Source organism: Epinephelus moara, chromosome 6 (genome assembly GCF_006386435.1).
Source record: "Epinephelus moara isolate mb chromosome 6, YSFRI_EMoa_1.0, whole genome shotgun sequence".
NCBI classification, from domain to species: Eukaryota; Metazoa; Chordata; class Actinopteri; order Perciformes; family Serranidae; genus Epinephelus; species Epinephelus moara.
The window spans coordinates 37,001,959-37,022,519 of NC_065511.1; the positions used below are offsets into that span (position 1 = coordinate 37,001,959).

Sequence of the window (20,561 nt, forward strand, 5' to 3'; positions counted from 1 at the left end):
GCCCATTCAAAGTTTGCAATTTCAATCGGTTGCTGTAGCGCCCCCCTTTGGCCAATTGATGTAATATTGCTTCATTCGCATCCTCCCATGACCCTCTACCACTGTGCCAAATTTCACATGGATTGACCAAGTCAGTGAGGAGAAAAACATGGAATAGACACACAGACAGAGTTTTCGTCATTATATAGTAAGATAAGATAGTTAAAAATGACCAAGATAAAAAGTATCTTAAAAGTGTGAGTTAAAGTTGGATAAAAAGTCAATTTCTGACAGATTCTGGCAGACAATGCCAAGGGGATATGACGCCACTGACAGGCAACAGCGACCAAATGACACGGACTGTGTCTTTCATTAAAATGGCAGAATCCTCTGGGTTTGAAAATTGTTGAAAACGTTAAGAATAATGTAAGTGCACACCTCAACTAAATATATGGGCCTAGCTGTTTTTAGACATAATAATATGGAAAAGTTCCACATTATATCTCTAAACATGCTGCTGGTTTAGCTGTCTGCAGGTGACCAGTGCACTTTAATCCCACAGCAGGTGATAGCGCCTGCACAGCGTGTTTACACGTATCATCACATAGTATGAACTCTATCAAGGTGCTATCACAAGTCGTCACAGAACAATAGAGAATTATACGTCCACGCTGCAGCCGGGGATGGTGAACTCTGATTGCTTTTCCCTCATCTCTCTTCCATGACTGCAAATTCATCACACCGACAAACCACTCTCTACATCCCACGTGGGTGTAAGTGCAATCAAACCGTAACGCGCACGCAAATTGACCCCAATCAGCGCGCTATTTTTGCATGCCACCCCTTGATGTGATGGGTTGAAAACACAAGCAGCTTTCAAGCGTCTCCATTCTCATTTGACAATGGCTCCGGGCAAATTGTTAGTCCGTACTTGCAAGAAAGAAAAATCACGTTACAGGTCTGCGAGGCCACTGTGTACACGGCTAGTTGAAGCATGACTCACGGTGCTGTCTGAAGATGCTGCTCTCATCAGCCAAGCTTCAGGAAGAGTCAATTCAGCTTTGCTCAACAAACATTTTCCATGAATTTTCTCACCCCATTTGTCAAATACACTTAAATAAAACAGCTGCATTTTTCACTTACTGATGCCGCGAGTTCTCGAAGCCTCACTGGAGAGCTTTCTGCTTTCTGTGTAAGGAGGGTCGAGCAGTGGGAGGAGGGGGGGCGGTGCAACAGAAAGAGACACTGCTTCTGCCATTTCATACTAACGAGAGGAAACTTCAAATATGCTTTTGAAAAATGCCTGGTTTCCAACTCCCTAACATGTCCAGAGTGGTGGGAGGGGTTCACATAACTTCAGAAGCTCTTTAAGTCTCAGCTGGAGCTGGTTAATGGGAGTGGGAATAGATTTGGCACAGGGAGAGAGACAACCACAACTGTCTGCAAAAGGACTATTTGGATATCTCTAAATCGCCGTTTCATGGTCTATGCACGAGATCCAACAGTCGCAGGAACTCTCAAAGTGTGAAAATAAAACCATTTAGCAAAAGAGGATGAGAATCCTGCCATCTCCGATCAATGCAACAATCATTTATCGGTTGCATTTATCATTTGGTGCCAATTTTAGAGATGCAAAAGCAAAGCTTCTTAATTACAGTTTTATCACACTTTTCTATTAAATATGTTGTCGTCCCTTCTGAAGACACGGCCAGTAAAGCCAATACCACACATAAGCAGTTTTGTTTTATCTCCAGTCTTAATGGAAAAGCTCCTGCGCATGCACTAAACCTCATCAAAGCAAACCTTTGTTTTGTTGAGTCTATTATACTGGAAAAACTGAAGACTTTCATTTCACATTCAGATAACTGCTTCTGAAAAATGACACCTATTCTAGCAAAGTGATTGATGGCAGCTATTAAAATAAGTGAAAAGCAAACTTGTTAATATTAATGTTATAAGTCATCCTTGTTTATGACGCCGTTGTGTTTTTGAGAATGCTAAGACTTTTTTTTTTGGTAACTGCTGAATTTCAGGTAGAGACACGTTTCCCAAAATGAATTCACAGCACTTTAAAACAAATATCTAGCACTTTATTAAAAATTGTAGCCTCTCCTACCTGTGTCGTAAATTGATTTGAAGAGGACTCACAGTTTCACTGGAGGTGCAATTTATAACTTTGCGCGGCGGGGAGGCAGCTCAGAATTTCATTATCAGGCTGACAAATCATAGTTATTCACAGCGTTCACACGGTTTTCTTCCTCTCAAGAAAACATATGGAGATGTTGAGTGCGCCCTGTAATGTCATTGTTCGAACACTTGTCCCTGTCTGGAGGAAAGTCATAACTCACATTCTGATGATTGTCTGTTTTCACTTCAGCTGAGAGATCACATTGTTTGACTATAAACTGAGCAAACTGTCTGACCTTTTGAGCAGTGGCGCTCCCAATGGGTGACCAAGGGGGCCGTGGTTCACCTCATACAGTTGCTTTGAAAATTGAAAGTTATTGAAAATTATGGAGGCCAAGATTACTGTCTTTTAAGCTAGTGGGAAGGTAGTGTTATGTTGTGAATCCAGACACCCTAAGGCAGGGGTGGCCAAACTTGTTTGATTGTGGAGCATGTACAGAAAAATGTAAGGAGTCACAGGCCAAACAATAGTGAATGCATAGATTTAAATGAGTTACATGACAAAAGAATCAGTGTTTCTTGACCAGAAAAGCCCATTTGCCATAGACAGTTCCCTTTCTATCAAATTACTATGCAACACCGCTGAACCAACATCTTTCTATCGTCCGTCTTTCCAACACATCCTCGCTCCATCCGAGTCACATATTGATGATTGGTTATGGACCTTTCGCATCCAGACAGGACATGCAAGGTACCCTAGATGTGTTGGTTGTTGACGTTCTGTGACACTGTGTCATGTTCTGCCTGTTACATGCATTGTCTTCTTTCAAAATACAATTCAGTTTCGGAGAAAATTCACCATTTACATACAGTCTCTTTCAAAATAAACGCACTACGTCAGTACAATACCGCAAATAGATTTTTAGGCCTACAGGACACAAACACCGCTCTCCCAGGTGAAAGTCGGTGTTTGTTGGACCCATCCACCACCCCTTCCACCTGCTCTACTCGGACTTTTGCTGCCTTAATTTTCATTCTTGTCCTGACGCATTTCCCCCTGACGCTGCTGAGCACCGTCAAACTGTAACCGCCACCAGCCGTGTATCATGCCGATGTTAAAGGACAGCTTTTTCGTCGGTGGCTGATGCCGCAAGTCACTTCCCCAGCACTGGATTTCAACAACTTCAGAGTAAGACCGGGTTGTTTTTTCAGGTCCGCTGCTATATTTACTGAAGTAACTGTTTTATTGACAAGTAATCAATCATTGTGGGTAAAGTAGCACCATCTAGTGTTCAAATAAAAAGTGTAACGGCAGGGCTTGCTAATAGTAACCTAGTTGTTCACGATGACAGGGACAGCATGTTTAAACTACACTCTGCAGAGTACATACAGTGCAATCTATTGAAAATATACTGAAGCCATGTTCAAGTCTAATTTTAAATATTTGCCAAGGGACATTGAAAAACAGGCAGCAGGGAGCAGTTTAGCCATCCCTACCTTAAGACACCCATTGGTACCAACCATGTTGGCTTGGCTTATCGGAAAGGGGAGATAACGCTCCAAAGTTAGGCTAAATTTTGGCGAGGGAACAACTGGCATGGCCCTTTTCAGAGAAGTCCCTTGAACTCTGACTTCGAGACATCTGAATGTAAATAGGTACTTTGGGTACCCACAAGTCTCCCCTGAACTTGAGAAGGCTTGGCTCAGAAGGTAGAGCAGGTCATCCAATAATCGGAAGATCGAGAGTTTGATCCCCAGCTCCTTCAGTCCGCATGACGAAGTATCCTTGGGCAAGATATTGAACCCCAAATCACTCTCGGTGGCTGTTCCATCAGTGTGTGAGCACGTGTGAATGGTTACTGAGTAGCAGGTGGCCCCATTTATGGTAGCCTCGGCCACAAATGTGTGAATGTGTGTATGAATGTGACAGAAACCAAGTATATCAGTGTGCGATTCCTAATTCTTCATATTGACAGTTTTCAACAAGCCTTTATACTTGAACAGCAGAAACAAATTCCGGAAATTCAGTTTGAGATAATATTCAGTGGCCCCATCTGGCCAGCGCTGTGAAAAATTTGTGGGGGCTAAAAATAATAATTTCATAACCTTTGAAGGAATTCCGAGTATGCATTTTCCAGAAGCTCAGATCATATCTTGTTAAACTTCAGGTCACCAGACAATGGCCTTATCTGAGTTTGCACACATGAGTTTCATTTTTAAGAGTTCGTCTGCTGTCTGACTTCTGAGATCTGACATGTTTTGTTTTGACAACACGCTGTAAACGCCCGCTTGGCAGGAAGTGAGGTCAAGGCTGAGGTCACTTCCTGCATATTCTGCTTGTGTGGCCTCACAGGCTCCTTAAAGAGAGCATCTAACAATAGCTGCGACCGCGTGGAAGATCCTCTATTTCTCTCCACACACATAAATACATTTGTTCCTCTTTGGGAGGTGCTATCAGGGCCGGGGCTGAAGGCCGGCGGAGGTGTTTTGTTAAATTTAGATTGTTTGCTCCTCTGCTGTGGAGACCCTGATTGCATTTCAACACAATCAATACTGGCATATTGGATCTGAGTGAGATGGCAATAAGAGCCAATAAAGCTTTGAGGGGGCGCTAAGGTGTATTGTCTGTCAGGCGGGCAGGAAAACAGCAGAGGCCGCGTTAGAAGAGGCAATAAGCAGGCCGGCTGGATCAAACACAGCAGAGTGCAAACACACCTAAACACAAGACAAACCAACACAGAGCCAGACACAGAGGTTCGGAGACTTTAAGAAGACATTTTACCCGACAACATGTGTACATACGCACATACAAGACATGTACACCACACACAGCTTTTATCTTGGTTTCTATCTTTCTCCCCTCATTTCCTTTCTCTTCAAGACACTCACACTCACTTACTCATCTAATGACGTACGCAGGTTCCCCACCCACATGCAGAATCTCAAAAATAAAAGCCTAAAGGATGTGTTATTTTGTTGAAGCACAGGGACGGTTGATGACAAGGTCGTTTGGAGAGCGCAGTCATGACTTGAATCTTGGGAATCTTGAGGGATCTGAGATTAAAATCCAAGTGTCACGATCAACAAAATGTCTCTGAATCTAACTTGGTGTTAGACGCATGTTTTTGTTTTCCTTTCATTCCCTGACCCTCTGACCCTCCGTCTTGTATTCCTAACACCCACTGTAACACACTCGTCGTGCAGGCCTGAACAACCTGAATCAAGCAGAATATTTCTCTGAGTGAGGGAAATTGCATTTGCTGCAACACCACACACACACGCACACACACACACACACACACACACACACACACAGAGCGCGTATGGAAACAGTACAGTTAGCTGCAATAACAAAGCCTTCAGACACAGGAAATAGTCTGCACAGAATACGAAGCATTACAAGGAAGGCTAATCTTAAACATACTGCTGAGCGAGAGACGGAGGGAGGGGGGAGAAAGAGGAAGGAACCAAGCAGAAATCTGCGTTTCCTGTTGCCGAAAACTTTGTCAGCAGTTGCAGCCGTTTGAAGCTTAACGAATGGAACCTGCTGAGCCCTGGCTCTGTCACCCGCCTAAAATGCTGCTCTGACATCTTTGTCTCAGCAAACGATGGCTTGGCATTTTGCTGCCTGACTGGCTGGAAACAATGTGAGGAGCATCCACTTAGTATGCCACTAACTATGGATGGAGGCAGAAACAAGAAGCAGCGACACGAGTCTGAATTTGTACTGTCGGTCCGGACGGCAGCTGATGCATATTTCATGCACGTTTTCTAAAGAGATTCCACAATTTGCCAGTAATCACATTGAATACCTTCATCAGGAGCGCTCAGTGTGCAAAGACCGGCCTGTTCCAAAGGAGGTCCGGATTATTAATTCAGTGTTTTCCAATACATAATCACCGCTTGCCCATTTTGATTTCTCAAACACATTCCCCATTCATCTCACTTCTGCCTACATCTAATTTACAATCATGTTGTGATTTGAGCTGCGCAGCCACACCCTGGGCAGCGGGGATATAATGGAAATATAATGTAAAAACCAGATGACCGTGAATTTAGACTTCAATGTCATTCCCCCCTTCAATAACTGCGATTCAATTCCACCTCTCAAGCTGAGGAGCCAGGGGATAAATCCCGGCTCCCCCGCCATCCAAGGACTAATCTCCCCTCGGAAAGCCACTCCGGCGTGCGGCGTTCCTGCTGACCTCTCCTGCAGCTCGGTCTTGTATCTGAGTGGAGTGACGGGTGGGGGAGAGGCTGCTCCTGCGTGTCACTCACCTGTCGCCAGTGCTACAGCTCATATTAACAAGGGGACTCGGGGCTCTGGGGGTTTTGCATATAAATGATGTGTCTAGCTCCTGAGATGATATCAAACGGTGTGTGTCTGGGCCTGTGTGTGTGTGTGTGTGTGTGTGTGTGTGTGTGTGCAGGCCCCACACGTCTGCTCTCCGGCTTTGATGTCAAGGGCGACATCTTTATATTTCCAGTATTTCCCGACCCGGCTGCCAGAGAGGACGCGACGCATTGAGCTTGTTTTCAATTTCTCTTTTCTCCTGGCATTTTTAACATTTCAAAATCACATTTCGGGAAATAAGATTCATGCCACACATCCCCGAGTCTGTTGTGTGCTTGTGTTTACGATGAAATGGCTTCTTTCCACACCATCTAACACAGCAACAGCAAGGCGCTTTCTCAGCTCCCTGTAGGGTCATGATCTCAATATCAAACAGACTCTCCGTTTTGTTTTTCTGCAGCTCTTTCAGAGGCGGATGAATGGTAGCAGAGTGACCATGAAGCTGAATGCTTGCTCCGAAATGATACAGCAACATGAGGCAACAACTCATTGGTGGGCTGACGCTGATGTTCGGTGCAGAGGAGTTTTATTACCTACAGCTTTCCACCGATTTACTCTTCCTTTCATCACTGTTTCTGCAGTGAAAGCTGTTATTTTTGTACATTTGGTGGCTGGTTAGTAGCCTGCGGGGCCATTGGGGTGGCAGTTGCAGAAAGCTATGATCTAACACTGTGGCAACAAATTATTGCAAACATTATTCACAGTGCAGTAGTCATAGTGAACTCAGCGTCATGAGGGCATATTTCCCAGGAAGAGAGGGGTGAAGGGGAAGCAAAGAGTCAGCCTTAATTTTGTCCCCAGTTAAAAATGCTGACGCAGAACATTTTTCTGCTGCTTCTGTACATTAAGTTTTTTACAGAATGGCTTTCTTTTGTTATGCAAAATTAGACAGTGACAGTGATAATGGTTCCTGAATTAGAAGTTAACAAGAAAAACAATTTCCTCTCACAGTTGCTTCTGTTTTGCATATGACAGTGTAATTGTTTCTGATGCTGCCTACAGGATCAAACAAACATGGATCTTTTTTTGGTGTGTGTGTCACAACACACTAGAAAGTAATTGATTAATATAATCATATTACTTGTTCCTGTAACATGATGAAATACGAAGCCTGCTCACTGCAGGGGCGTCAAATACTGATGCTTTGTTAAGCACCTTGGTGTGTGAAATTGACACCAAAGGCACCCTTTAGCGTCTTTATGAGACGTACTGGGCTTTCAGCTAACTCCAGTGTAAACCCATCGGCGGGAATACTTGACGCTTAGAGCAACTGACATGGTTTAAAGGCTGATAAAGTCTGTGGAGGGAGGGAAGGTGGATTGGTCAAACAAAACGGACTTTCACCCAGAAGACCACAGTTTGTGTCCCCAAAGAAACCAGAAGTAAATATTTTGACGTAACACTGTAACAACGCACACTGAGGCCACTCGTGTTTTTACTTCACATTCCGTAAGAAACGTACTTACTTTAACCCAAAACGTGATCTTTTTTTCTAATCTAACCAAGTAATATTGTTGCCTAAACCTAACTGCGACAGTTTTACAGCACTAACCATGTATTGAAATGAGTTTCAACTGTGCATCATATGCGCTAAAGCAGTGATTCCCAACTGGTGGGTCATGGTCCAAAAGTGGGTCGCGGATCCATTCTGAATGGACCGCAAGTGACTCGCAAATGAGTCAAGTTTGTAAAAAACACACTTTATTTTGAAGTACAGTGAATTTCCGGCACAGAGCTTTTATTTTGACGTGCTGTTTCCTCCTGTAGAGTGAGACAGAGACAGAGGAATAGCTCGATGACATGGCCAAACTCAAGTATGACGCTGAATTTATTCAACTGCATAGACCGTGAACTAATAACTAAAGAGAAATCCAGACCCCATGGCTGGACCAGCTAACATTAGCCACCATGAGCTAGTGGTCATACCCGACCAAAAGGCCGGATGAGTCACTGAGTAGACTGAGTTGAGCAAGAGTGGGTGTTACTGCTAATGAATTCAACTTTTTATTTGCAAGAGGAAGATCTTGTTACTTCTTTTTTTTTCAAAAGTAGGAACAATATGAAGTTTTTGACCACCAGTAGCACTCTGATGCAAAATTCTGATGACCTGGCTTACGTTTATGTTTTATGTTTATTTTATTTAGAAAGGGACAGTGCACATTAATAAACACGATCACATAAGTCACATAAATGTTCCAGGTTTAGCCATACTGGCTAATTTTCACGTTCACATTGATGGTTTATGTGTATAAGAAAAAGGCATTAAAAATAGCCATGGTGCCATGTCCATAGAAGGGCACATTAGCCAAAACAACAAGCCATAAGCACTATTAATAAAACAATGACACAACCATATAACCAAAAACAATCCAAAAAGGTCACCTTTTATTTGTATCTTGTGCACGTCAATGAGGACAAATGACAAGATGCACATTCCTGCCACAAGCGTGGTGCAGGAATGAGTCCTAAACCCTGGATATGAGTTAGCATTTTTGCACTTCAGTTAAATGCCTGAAATAAGGTCTGTGGTTAACACAAGCTGGAGAGGTTTTCATGTTTAGTTCTGTGGTATAAAATACATCAGTAAATACCCCAACCCTAGTTTTAAAAAGGCAGTAGCTAACAAGTGGCTAAATGAGACTACAGTGTCATCACGCTGAGCACCGCTTTACAGCTTTGTTGTGGAGGTGAAGTTGAAGTCATGCGACCGTGGTGTTGTTCGTTTATAGCTTGACTTTAGCTTGTTCCTTGTGGTGACTGCATTTGCACATTTATTAAGATTATCTTGCTGAACAAAACATCTAAGTGTGATAAACTTTTCTTTACCACAGAGTTTATTTTTTGCGCCAATCCAAAGTGCATTAGAAAAACTCACTTGGCTGTCTGTTGAGGGAGTCAGGGCGATGTTAACCTCCGTGTTGGCCTTCAACAAAACATCATCCCTGCAGCACTCTGTGGTTTTAACTATTCTACTGATCGACAAGTGGTGATAACAGGGCCCAAAAAAGTAGCAAGGAAAAAGCAGGAAGGAAATAGACTGCAAATATAGATGTTATACAGGTTTCAGATAAAAGTCAGCTTTGCAAAGAGGAAGGAAATGCATTCAGCACTTTGTTAGAACATTACTCAACATGTTTTGGTAAGGAACAGTTAATGTAAATATAAGTTTTCTGTTTGGAAGACAACTCCACAGGGCAACTACTTAATTTTTAGAAAACACAACTCACTGTTACTGAGAAGTATGCGACTGTTAGTAGTATAGCTGTGAGCCAGTTGTCAAGTAAAAAATGATCCCCAATTTTTGCAGCAGCTCACACTCTAAGTATCTGTATTTATGAGGAGGATTACAGCTCTACCAGAGACCTTTTTTATATTCACAATCTTTTTCTGTGTCTTAAATATTTTACAGGTTTCCTGTAGGAAAAAAAAGTCCAGACATATGAATCATTGCCTACACTTACATACCTGGTACAAGGTAATTACAGCCGTGAGTAACACGCTAACCCTTCAACCCGAAAATCTGCTGATGCAGTGAAATGATTCAGCCACTGGGGCTGCACTGACAGACTCTGATTTCTCAAACTTAATGTGCTCCTATGGGAAACACACACACACACACACACACACACACACGCACACACATATTTTAAGATGTGAACAATAGAGAAACATAGACAGAGGCATCCTGACAGTGACAAAGTGACAGAGTAAGAGGAAACTGATTACAGTAAGTACCAACCCCCACCATTACAGGGAATACTTGAAAATAATAATGTGGCCATGAGCCAAACACACACACACAGAGTTCAACAAAAGGGAGGCACCCGTCCACCTCCTGCCTCTTCATCCAGCCCCGCCCTCATGTCAGGTCCTGTATGAGGGGGGACAAAGGAGCCCGCCTGGCCCCCAGACGCCCACGCTCCCGGCTCCTTCATCCATCCAGTCCAGTCAGCCTGACAAACTAATGGAGACTAATCAACTGTCAGGGCGAACACTCCGAGCACTACATCTCCCGGCTTCCCGTACCAACCCCCCCCCCCCTCCACCGTCCTCCTCCCCAGTGGCCTCCCACCGCCGCCACCAAACTCTCCTCCCACCATCATTTCAGCTATAACTGTCATGAGCAGAAATAACAGAGTGATGGCTATATATAGCACCCTCATATCCTCCCCGGACTACAACACACACACACAAACACACACAGAGTCGTCCCTGAGCACACTAATTTCCCATTTCCCAACCTTAATGACCTCCATTTTATATTTAACCTTTAATCCTAATTCTGCACCCTAATCTTAGATTTACCTTGACCTCAACCCCAGCTCTCATGTCTGTTGTCTAGGCAGCTATCGGCTGTTAAGACAGTCTGTAGAAGTTTGCAGATGACATTAAACTCTACTTTGCAAATCAATATATTTGACAGCTTCCTGCTGGCGGCAGACGCACTGAACTCAGTGTGTTTACAAGCAGTCTAATAATTTCATCATAATCAGTGTAAGCACAGTACTTTAGATTATTACAGCTGTCACTTAAACTCTGGGTTATCTTACTAATAGTCAAATAATGGAGTTGGATTACTCTTTAAAGTGACTCTGGGTATTGATATGCTTGAGTCTGGTCTCCTTCTGTGTTTTGGTTCTGCGTTCAATCTGTAAAATGTCACAGGAGGGAACTGGAAGCACAGCAGTGTGTCTGAATAATGAGTGGTGTGCCCAGCAGTGGAAGCAGACGAAGAGGGTCTACTTGTACTTTGTGGAGGAATTAGCAGAATTTCTTTGCTGTTATGGCTATTATCAGGAATATCAGATGTGTTAAAGTGCTTTGTGAGTTCATTAGTATTAAACACTTAATCTGAATATTCAAGGTAAACAGCATGTTTGTATGTGAGTAAACACACTGACTGTGTCTCATCAGACAAGCAGAACATGTTTTATATGTGTACAAATATAAGCATGCAGTCATGCCACTTCAGTCTAAATGCTTTGGGAGTCAATAGACCCTTTTACTGTTCGTAAACAGTATGACGTTTTTGGGTGGGCGGGGCTTAGCTGGAGGCAAAACAATTCACCACAGACATTAGCGAGCACTAGCTAGCAAGTTCTGTTGCCTTGTTTTAGACAATGGAGGAAGATGATGTGAGTGGTGCATTCAGAAATACTCACTCTGAGATCTGGAGTGCATTCTGGCACAAACTGGACCGTTCAAAAATACAGAGCGCAGTCTGAATGTACCGTTCGGTTATCCAGAGCACAGCACTCTCAGAGTGGCAAAGCGCCGAGCGGAGTGAATGTGTGATTAACTTAACCGTTTGTTAATTCATGTAGAAATATAACACTCCTTTTATTGGACCAGCATGGCTCTCATTTTAGTGTAGAGTGTCAGTCTGAATTTATGAACGCACCATGTCAGGTGCTCACTGATGTTACTTGAATAAGTAAACACTGACCAACAGGACCAGACTGGCCAACTCGTAGGCTCTCACTCAGTGGATGGATGATGTCACAGGAAGCTTTGTGGTTGCTTACTATGCCAGTTTTACAAAGGAGGACGACACTTGAACACTTTTCAGTTTGTTTTGCTATTGAAGCTAACGTCAGCATTCCACTATTCCTCTTAACAGCTCCCCAGTTTCTGATGAGGTGGACATGATAACCCTTAATACACATAACGTTATTCATCCCTACAACAGGAAATACTTTTTCCCTAACCTGATATGAAGTGTGCGCTGCACATGCGTCCAGTCCTTTTGTCTTATCACATTTAACCATAGATGTCTTTGTGTTTGTTGACGGACAGTGGCAGCTGGTATGTGATAGAATGGGAAGTTTTGAGCCATGACGCCTTCTATTCTGGCTCCCAATAACACAACAAGACCACATTTTAAGACTCATATGTAGCCTACAGCTCTTTTGCAACTGAATCCTTCTACAATCAAAATTTCTAAAGAATACGAGCAACATGATCATTTTAGTAGTGTGTGACACAAAAGCTAAAACGAATGACAGGATGATGGCACATTGACTTTCTTTTTAAATGTAGCTGATCGCACCACAAGTAGAGAGTCTTAAAGTCAGCAAACTGACTGGCAGCATCTATCAATTTGCTAACATTAGCCACCAGAAGCCACTGGTTAGTAGTGGTCTGACATGCTGCAAAAACTAGGACAATCAATGCTCACCAATAGCCTGACAGTCGGCCTGATGTGTCTGGACCTTTAAATAAAGTTTCTCGTCTAAGTGCAATTTATTAAAACATCCACATGATGTTTCAGCTCATGTCCTGATCTAACCTAATACAACCTAACCACCTAATCAAATATTTAACTCTAAGTTTAGAACATAACAAGACAAGAATACTCCTCAGTACACGCTACCGTAGGTCTCTGCATGTCAGGAAGCAACACCCACCTCCTATCTCATAAACACCTTAGACTGAGGAAAGGAAGGGGAGGAAGGGGTTCTACCGGCCTTGTCTGTGTGTGCGTGTTTGTGTGTGTGCGTGTGTCTGTGTGTGCATCAGTAGAGGGATGCTCTCTCTTATGAAAAGGGAACTGATTAATTTCCATATTTCCATCCACAGCACAGGGAGCCCCAGATTCTCTTTGTCTGTCAGCAGCATCTTCATAGTTAACTTATTTACATGTTTACAGCTCACCAGGCCGGTCCGAGCGCACAGCCACTCAGGTCATTGTCTCCTCAACTGAAACTAGCCGAAACATACTTTAGTCAGGATTCAACCTGTGACCTTGAACTAAACTGTCTCTCCACTCAGCGGGCCACCCTTTACTTTGTTTGCATCCCCCTGCCAGCGGGTCTGACTCAGTGCCATATATAATTGATGGCCGCCAGCAGGATGTTTGGCGTGGATCAGGCTGGAAAATTCTATATCATTAGCACAACTTGAAAGCATAACTGACTAATTGTGAGAAAAGAAATTACAACAGTGGCTGCTATACAGGGAGCAGGCGCTAATTAACACTCCATCATTACAAGAAAATACTGATGAAAATTACAGTCAGTGTGCTGTTACTGCATTTACATGAGTGATAGATTTATTCTGCATCTGAATCCTTAATGTTTTTATACCGGGGACACGCAGGTATAATGGCATTTTCAGACAGATTAATCACACCGGGGGTTTGCATTGCTCAGTAAAATACTACACACGGCAATACGATGTAGATTGCACATCAGCCCCGTGCAAAACTTGTGAGGCACATTGCCTTCTCATCACGCTGAGGTATGATGCAGCAAAATGCCAAAGGCCTTGAGCTATTCATATAATTTCAACTGTGCATGTGAAAGGGGCAATGATTTAGATTTTTACGACCCCGCAGCACAAAATGACCATAACATATCTGCAAAAGGGAGCTGAGGGGATAACTGATCAATATCAACTTCTGCTATGCTGAGACTTCAGGATTTTAGTGCTCAACTCGAGGGGTTATATTCTATTTGGAATAAAAACTACTACTGAAATAAAAGGATTGAGGGTCGTGCCAAAAGAATATGAAAGTAGATAAGCTGAATTTCCTGTCAAAAACAATAAAGGTGAAAAATGATGTGACCCTGCTTTCAAAGGGACAGTTCACCCCAGATTGCTGCTTCAAATAAGTTCAAAAACAGCCGCCCGCAGGCGCCATAACGGGAGATATGATGAACTCACTGTCTTTGGTTTAGTTTTACTCACTGTTTGATGATCCAGGTGCTTCGCTTGGTTTTAGAGTTGACTGATTTGCAGAATGTATGGAGAGTTGCAAGATGACATTATGAACTGATTGTCTTGACCGTCACGTTCAAAAGAAATTAAAAAAGCAAAAATCCCCAAACAAACATTCCCCGAATAAACAGGCCTTTACAAAAACAAATTTAAAATCAATGGGGTATTAAACGACTTCATCAAACAATAAAAACCAAGATGAACCAAAAACACGGCGGTTAAAGACTGTAACCCTGTGACATCTTCCACACTCCAAACTCACTTGAGCACACCTGCCTCAAAAAATAATAGGAAACTGCGACTTGCTAGAAATGGCTCTAACACCTCAAAATCAAAAATATATATTTTCCTCTTACTTCTAGAGCTATTAATCAGGATGGCGGATGGCGTGATACCTGGGCAACACACCTGCCCAGTTGCAGGTCACTTTTCAAGACCAACAAATAACAAATTTAGTCTTTTTTAATGAGTGATTGCTGTGTTTCCAGTTCCAGTGCAACAGCAACCTGTCGCTGTTTTTCCAGCCGGGATAGTGCCACGAAACGCCTTTTTTTCCTGAGACATTGACAGCCTCTCCAGACAGGTATCTTAAGCCTAAGCACAATCTTTTCCTAACCAAAACCAAGTGTGCTTTGTGCCTAAACCTAACCACACATTAACCACAGCGTTGTTGAAGCGTAAAGAAACGCAAAGTTAACGTATCCATGGTTTGCACAAATGTGCGATGCCAACAGTTTTCCTGACAATGGGGTTGATTGTCTTTCTACCGAACTGCCAACTGTGTCACTGCACAGAAGGAAGCGTGCATCTGCTCACTGACAAGAGGCTCGTGCTCGACAAGGTCTGTGGATTATCTTAATCGTGACTTGTGGAAAGAGACATTGCGGTTGAGTTTTTCAATGTGTGCTTTGAGCATCATAAGTCGAATACCATCTAGTTCCATTACATCAAAGAGAAGGCGGCTGATATCACCAACATTCGGCAACTCACACCAAAACAATCTAGACTAATGAAAAGTGCTACAGATGAGAGGAAAAATATGTACTTTTGATTTTTGGATGAGCTGTCCCTTTAAGCAGATTTATATAAATTCATGTCTTACCATCTTTGCCGATGAGGAAGTCCAGGTATCGGTAGGTGTAGGCCACGCCCACCTTAGTCTCCACCTGTGGTCTCTTCAGGGTGGAGTAAATCTTCCCCGGACTGTTCTCCTCCGACGTCGGCTTCATCTTGCGCAGCCCGCAGCCCATGGCTCCACAGTGTGTCTGTCTCTCTTTGTACGGATCCTGCCAGCCAGACAAAACAGGATGAGACAGTGTTTCATTGTCACTTGTGTGTTTGTGTGTGTGTAGCCAGCGAGTAAAGGACTTAGTGCACACAGGTTAGTGTGTGTGTGGTGTCAAAAAATGGAGGTAACCTGTGGTGGAAGGAGTACTCAGATCCTTTATTGAAGTAAGAGTAGCAACACCACAATGGACAATTCATTCCTTGTTGATATAAAAATACTGACATGACCATGCAAGTTTTAGCTCTTGATATAAATCTTTTTTTAATTATATAAATATTAGATATATAATTAGATCTATAAGTCATATGTTCCATTATTTTTTTTCTACCATCCCACGCAACCAAAGGTTTCCATTCATATTTATATGACATAAAAAATAAATCAATGAGACTCTTGACACTTGCTTCAGATAAATAATTCTTCACATTAAACAAGAAATCTGCATATCATTATAACTATGTAAGAGCATATTAATCTTACTTTATTTAATGAAATTAATAATCATCATTTTATACATTAACACGAATAATATTATCTTTACAAATAGTTCTTTGCATAATTCTCTGACCATATGTGTTTGTTGCCCTGTTGAATCTATTCTTAGCAGTGTCACCATGTTTTGAAATGAATGAAAGCCAATTGCTGACTGGAATGATGGAGAACGTACAATTAATTTTTTAGTATGTGAACTGAAAATGTCATTTAGCATTAAAAGTAAACATACTCATCAATTAGCATGGCCCTAGAACATAATCTTAGGCTGCTTTCAGACCTAGAGTTGTCTGCTTTGGTCTGAATCAGGGACTGATTTTGGTACAAAGTTGTATAATTGCCTAGAGCTGGTTCGTGTTCTCACGGCAGCATTTACAAGTGGACCAGATCAAATGCCTTGTGTGAGAAAGCTGCTCTTGATTGGTCAGAATTTCCATGTGGGAAAAATCCAGGAAGTAAAGCAAACGTTGAAGAAGAGTACACTTGCAAGATAAATGTGACACTTTCTAATGTCACAATGGAGGGACAACTACGCAGGTTGATTTTAGCGCTGCTCATCGTGGACTATATTGCTGTCATTGTTCATTTTAGTCAAATCATACAGTTTGAAAACGAGGCGCGGCTCCAACTAGAAAATAATGTTTTGATGCATTGGATGTGCTGAATGTGCATATTAAGGCAGTACAGGAGGAGGTGCACATTAATAATCCTCCAGGACTGTAACATGCTCATGTTTAACCCAAACAATGTGTCATGTGACTGCAGTTGCTTCACATCCAGGTCGGAGCACGTTCTCACCACAAACGAACAGCACCAGAGTTCATTTGTAACCAGACCGACACCACCTCTTCAAGAAGGTCTCAGTCCGGCTGTTTTGGTGCACACCTGAGTGTGATTGCTGTGTTCACACCTGCCCAAACGAACTGCACTGAGGGGGCAAACGAAATTGAGTTTGAACTAAACAGGGCAAACAGCCCCTTCATGAAAGTAACTAATAACTGTAGGTGTCAAACACATGCAGTAAAGTACAAAGTACAATCAGTACAAATATAATACAAGTAGAGAATAATACCAATTCGGAAAAAAAGGAGTGTGTAGAATTTGGGGATTTATAATTGGCATTGAATACATTGGATGGATTTGTTTTTGTTACCTTAGAATGAGCCATTTATTTCTACATACAGAGCGGGTCCTCCTCCACTGAGTCCACTGATCAGACAAACCAAACACTGGCTCTAGATAGGACCGTTCACATTTTTGCGTCTTCCATCATAGCTTTCTTACAGGCTTTTCACCTGAGAGAAGATTCAGTTCTGCCACCTCACCACTAGATGCCACTAAATCCTACACACTGGACCTTTAAGTACAGAATTTGAGTAAATGTACTTATTTACTTTCCCCCCACTGGGCATGGCTGACTCGGGTCAATCTGGATATGATTGAGGTCCAGATTAAACTCTCCGTGAAATACTGTACACACACAGACATGTACACACATACAGGATATGAAAGCAAACATTCATGCTCTCTGATATCCATGATTCCGCAGGGATTTCAAAAGGAAAACCAATAAAGAAGAACATGCCAGATAAGCGTCTGTAAATAAATAAATAAACACGACTAAATGAGCTTGATTTTTCACGGGTTCCCTCTCCCTCGTTCCCAGGGAGACCAAATTAACAGAGACAACCGTGGAAGAAGAGGAGGCCTTAAAGAGCCGGCACCATGGACGCCGCTTCACCCCAAATGGTTTGTGACAGCATCACTGCCTCTCTCTAGCGACTGCGTCTGGGAGCAGGTGACATCCTATTGTGTGCCTCTGATTAAACTCAAGGATGGATGGATGGATGGATGGATGGATAGATGGCGGCGGTGCCCTCCCCTCCCCTTCCACCCCGGCTGATGAGGAACCCTCTCTATTATGCTCCTTACTAATTACACAACGTCGCAGGGCCTTGGCTGGAAACTAGGAATCCGAGCCGGCCGCCGCTTCAGAGACAGGACAGGAAGTGAGGAGGGGCGGGGGGCTGGGATGTCGGAGGAAGGAGTGGGAGACGAAATAGGAAACGAGCAGACGGGGGCTCCGTTAATGAGGTGAGCGGCAAGAATGGAAAAGGTGAGAATCAATCAAGGGAGAGAGAGGAAATGGGGGTGGCCGGGTTGGAGATTGTTCGTCGGAAAATGGGCGAGGGGGGGGCGGCAGCGGGTAATGCATGGCAAGTAGAGTCTGGAGAGGAAAAAGGGCGTGCAATTAGAGTCAGTTGAATAGAAAAGGGGTGATCAACGCACGATGAGGGAGAAGGGAGAGAGAAAGAGTGAAAGATGAGGCGGGAGATTCATTACGGCTGTCATGAAAGCCAGTGTTTCCAGTGGCGCTTACATGAATGTCTTTGTTGGGCTTTATGAATCTCAACGTGCATCACAATTGTATCTTTACAAGCCTCAGAACACCTCGCCGAAATGGACCACGGGCTGATGGACTTGTGATTAATACCCGAACACACTGAGTCCTGCAAACAGGAAACTTCAAAAAGCCTCCCGAATGGTTTGTGTGTGTGCCTGAGATGTACTGAGGAGTCGCGTCTTTGCCTCTGTGCACGTGCCAGGCAGGGCTGACGTCTTGCTTCCATTTTCAAGAACAAAAAAGCCAAACACAATGTGCCGAAGCTGGCATAGTCAAAGTCCCTAAAAGCGCTTCAGTCCCCCCTTAAATTGTCACTCAGGACTGTGCTGCAGTTCACCACGCAGCATCACAAATGGCTCTGCCATCAAAGAAAACAGGGTGAGAAAAAAAAGAGTTTTTCCAAGTCTTGGATTTTCACTGTTGCCTACAGTTACTTGTAAATAGCTTTTATCATTCCTACCCTGGAGAGAGTAGGAACAACAAGAGGGAAAGGCAAGGCTCTGTCATGTAGTCTACAAGAGCTGGAGAAGAGGTATTCAGAACAATAGGATGGGGGGCTTTGAGGGAGGGGTATGGAAGGAAAACAAAGTGGATGAGGAAAAAAAAACGGAGGGGCTTGTATTTGCATAGCTCCTTGAGACCGGGGAGGAGGAGATGTGAGGCGAAGGAGTATTTTTAGAGCTGAACTGACAGAGGAAATGTGAGATGTTTATGATTTTTTGAGTCACTGTTTTCTTGCCTCGAACCTCTCCTCTGAGGCGGGAGCTCCGGGCAGTTGCAGCCCCCACAGCGCTCCGCCTCAGCTCCTTTACACCCTGGCGTTTTTTTGGGGGGGAAGATTGACAGGCGGGGAGTCAGGGATGCTTGACATTGTAGACAGACTCTGGGTAGCTACAGAAAAAACAGGAAGAGGACCATCGATTTCCCTTTTGCTGAATTAGCAACGATCCTTTTGCCATTTCGTTCTATCTTTTGTCTCTAGCTAATGGCATTTTGAGGTTTTATTTGATAAGAGGTTTTATTCGATAAGATTCTCCCCTCGTAAGCCGAGATTGACGTTCAGATGCTTTGTTGTAGCTGGGATGCACTTAGCTTTGGCCCTCACAACCAAAACATCCCACAGCACTTTGTATTGTGCTGATTGTGAAAGGTAACCTCGGGGAGGTGCTTGTCTTTCACTGCCATGTTTTCTATATGTCAGTCAACAACCATTTGTCAGTCCGAGCTTTGATTTGTTTTCAGTGCTCATATTGATCACCGGGGTCACTGCCTTTGGTTCTGCGGGGATTTAGCACTTTATGAAAACTGAAATAATCTATTTTTGATCACTCTGGGGCAGAAAAACTCTACTGCAAGCTGAAAATCACAAAGCTCTGACATATTATCACCTCATAAAGTTGTTATTGCGAACTTGATATTGCTAACAGTTGCTGATTTACACACCCAGAAGACATGGAGCAACATTAGCGATCATTTAAAGCGCTTTTTCTCGCCACCTAACAAACCAATATTCTCTCTGAGTTCAGGTCTGTTTTGATATCCATTAACTCCTGAGGGAAATATGCTGCTCTTTAGATGCTAAATGAGACATTCTGTGATTGGGGGTACATTTCACATTTTAAAAAGTGCAAAAGTCATTTGCTCTCTCAATAAATAAATCGTTCAAGTTAAAATATTCCTTCAGTGTTATATATCCAGCAGGTGCAAAGCTTGAACATTAACAACATTTTTGATCTTTTAAGGGAAAGGATGTTTGTTGCAAGTTGCAATAGATGAGAGGTCGGCAACCTTTACTATCAAAAGAGCTGTTTTTGACCAATGCTAGTAAAAAAATGAAATCAGTGTGGAGCCACAAAACATATTTGAGGCTTTTAATGAAGATTAAACAGCCTGCCAACTAACAGCCTTTCTGGTCGACTAACGTTTGGTCGACTATTAGGAGGGCAGCCCCACTGAAATCAGGTCCAAGTTGCTGCCGAAAAATGACGGAATAAGAGCGAGGAGATTGTGAAGACAGCTGCAGCTCGTCCAGAATGCTGCTGCCAGAGTCCTCACCAACACCAAGAGAGTGGAGCACATTACACCAGTGCTTAAGTCACTGCACTGGCTTCCTGTGTGTCAAAGGATAGACTTTAAAATCTTGTTACTTGTCTATAAAGCACTAAATGGTCTCGGGCCTAAATACATCTCTGATTTAC

General features: G+C 43.1%; 1 protein-coding gene across 1 annotated transcript in view; it reads right to left on the reverse strand.

The window, feature by feature from the left end:
- The window catches only part of LOC126391165 (raftlin-like), a 165,989-nt gene that overhangs the window by 130,751 nt on the left and 14,677 nt on the right, over positions 1-20,561 (reverse strand). Inside the window, exon 2 of the mRNA XM_050045704.1 lies at positions 15,282-15,465. Coding sequence (XP_049901661.1) covers positions 15,282-15,429 — 148 coding nt within the window. The 5' untranslated portion in view covers positions 15,430-15,465. The remainder of the gene's footprint in view (positions 1-15,281; positions 15,466-20,561) is intronic.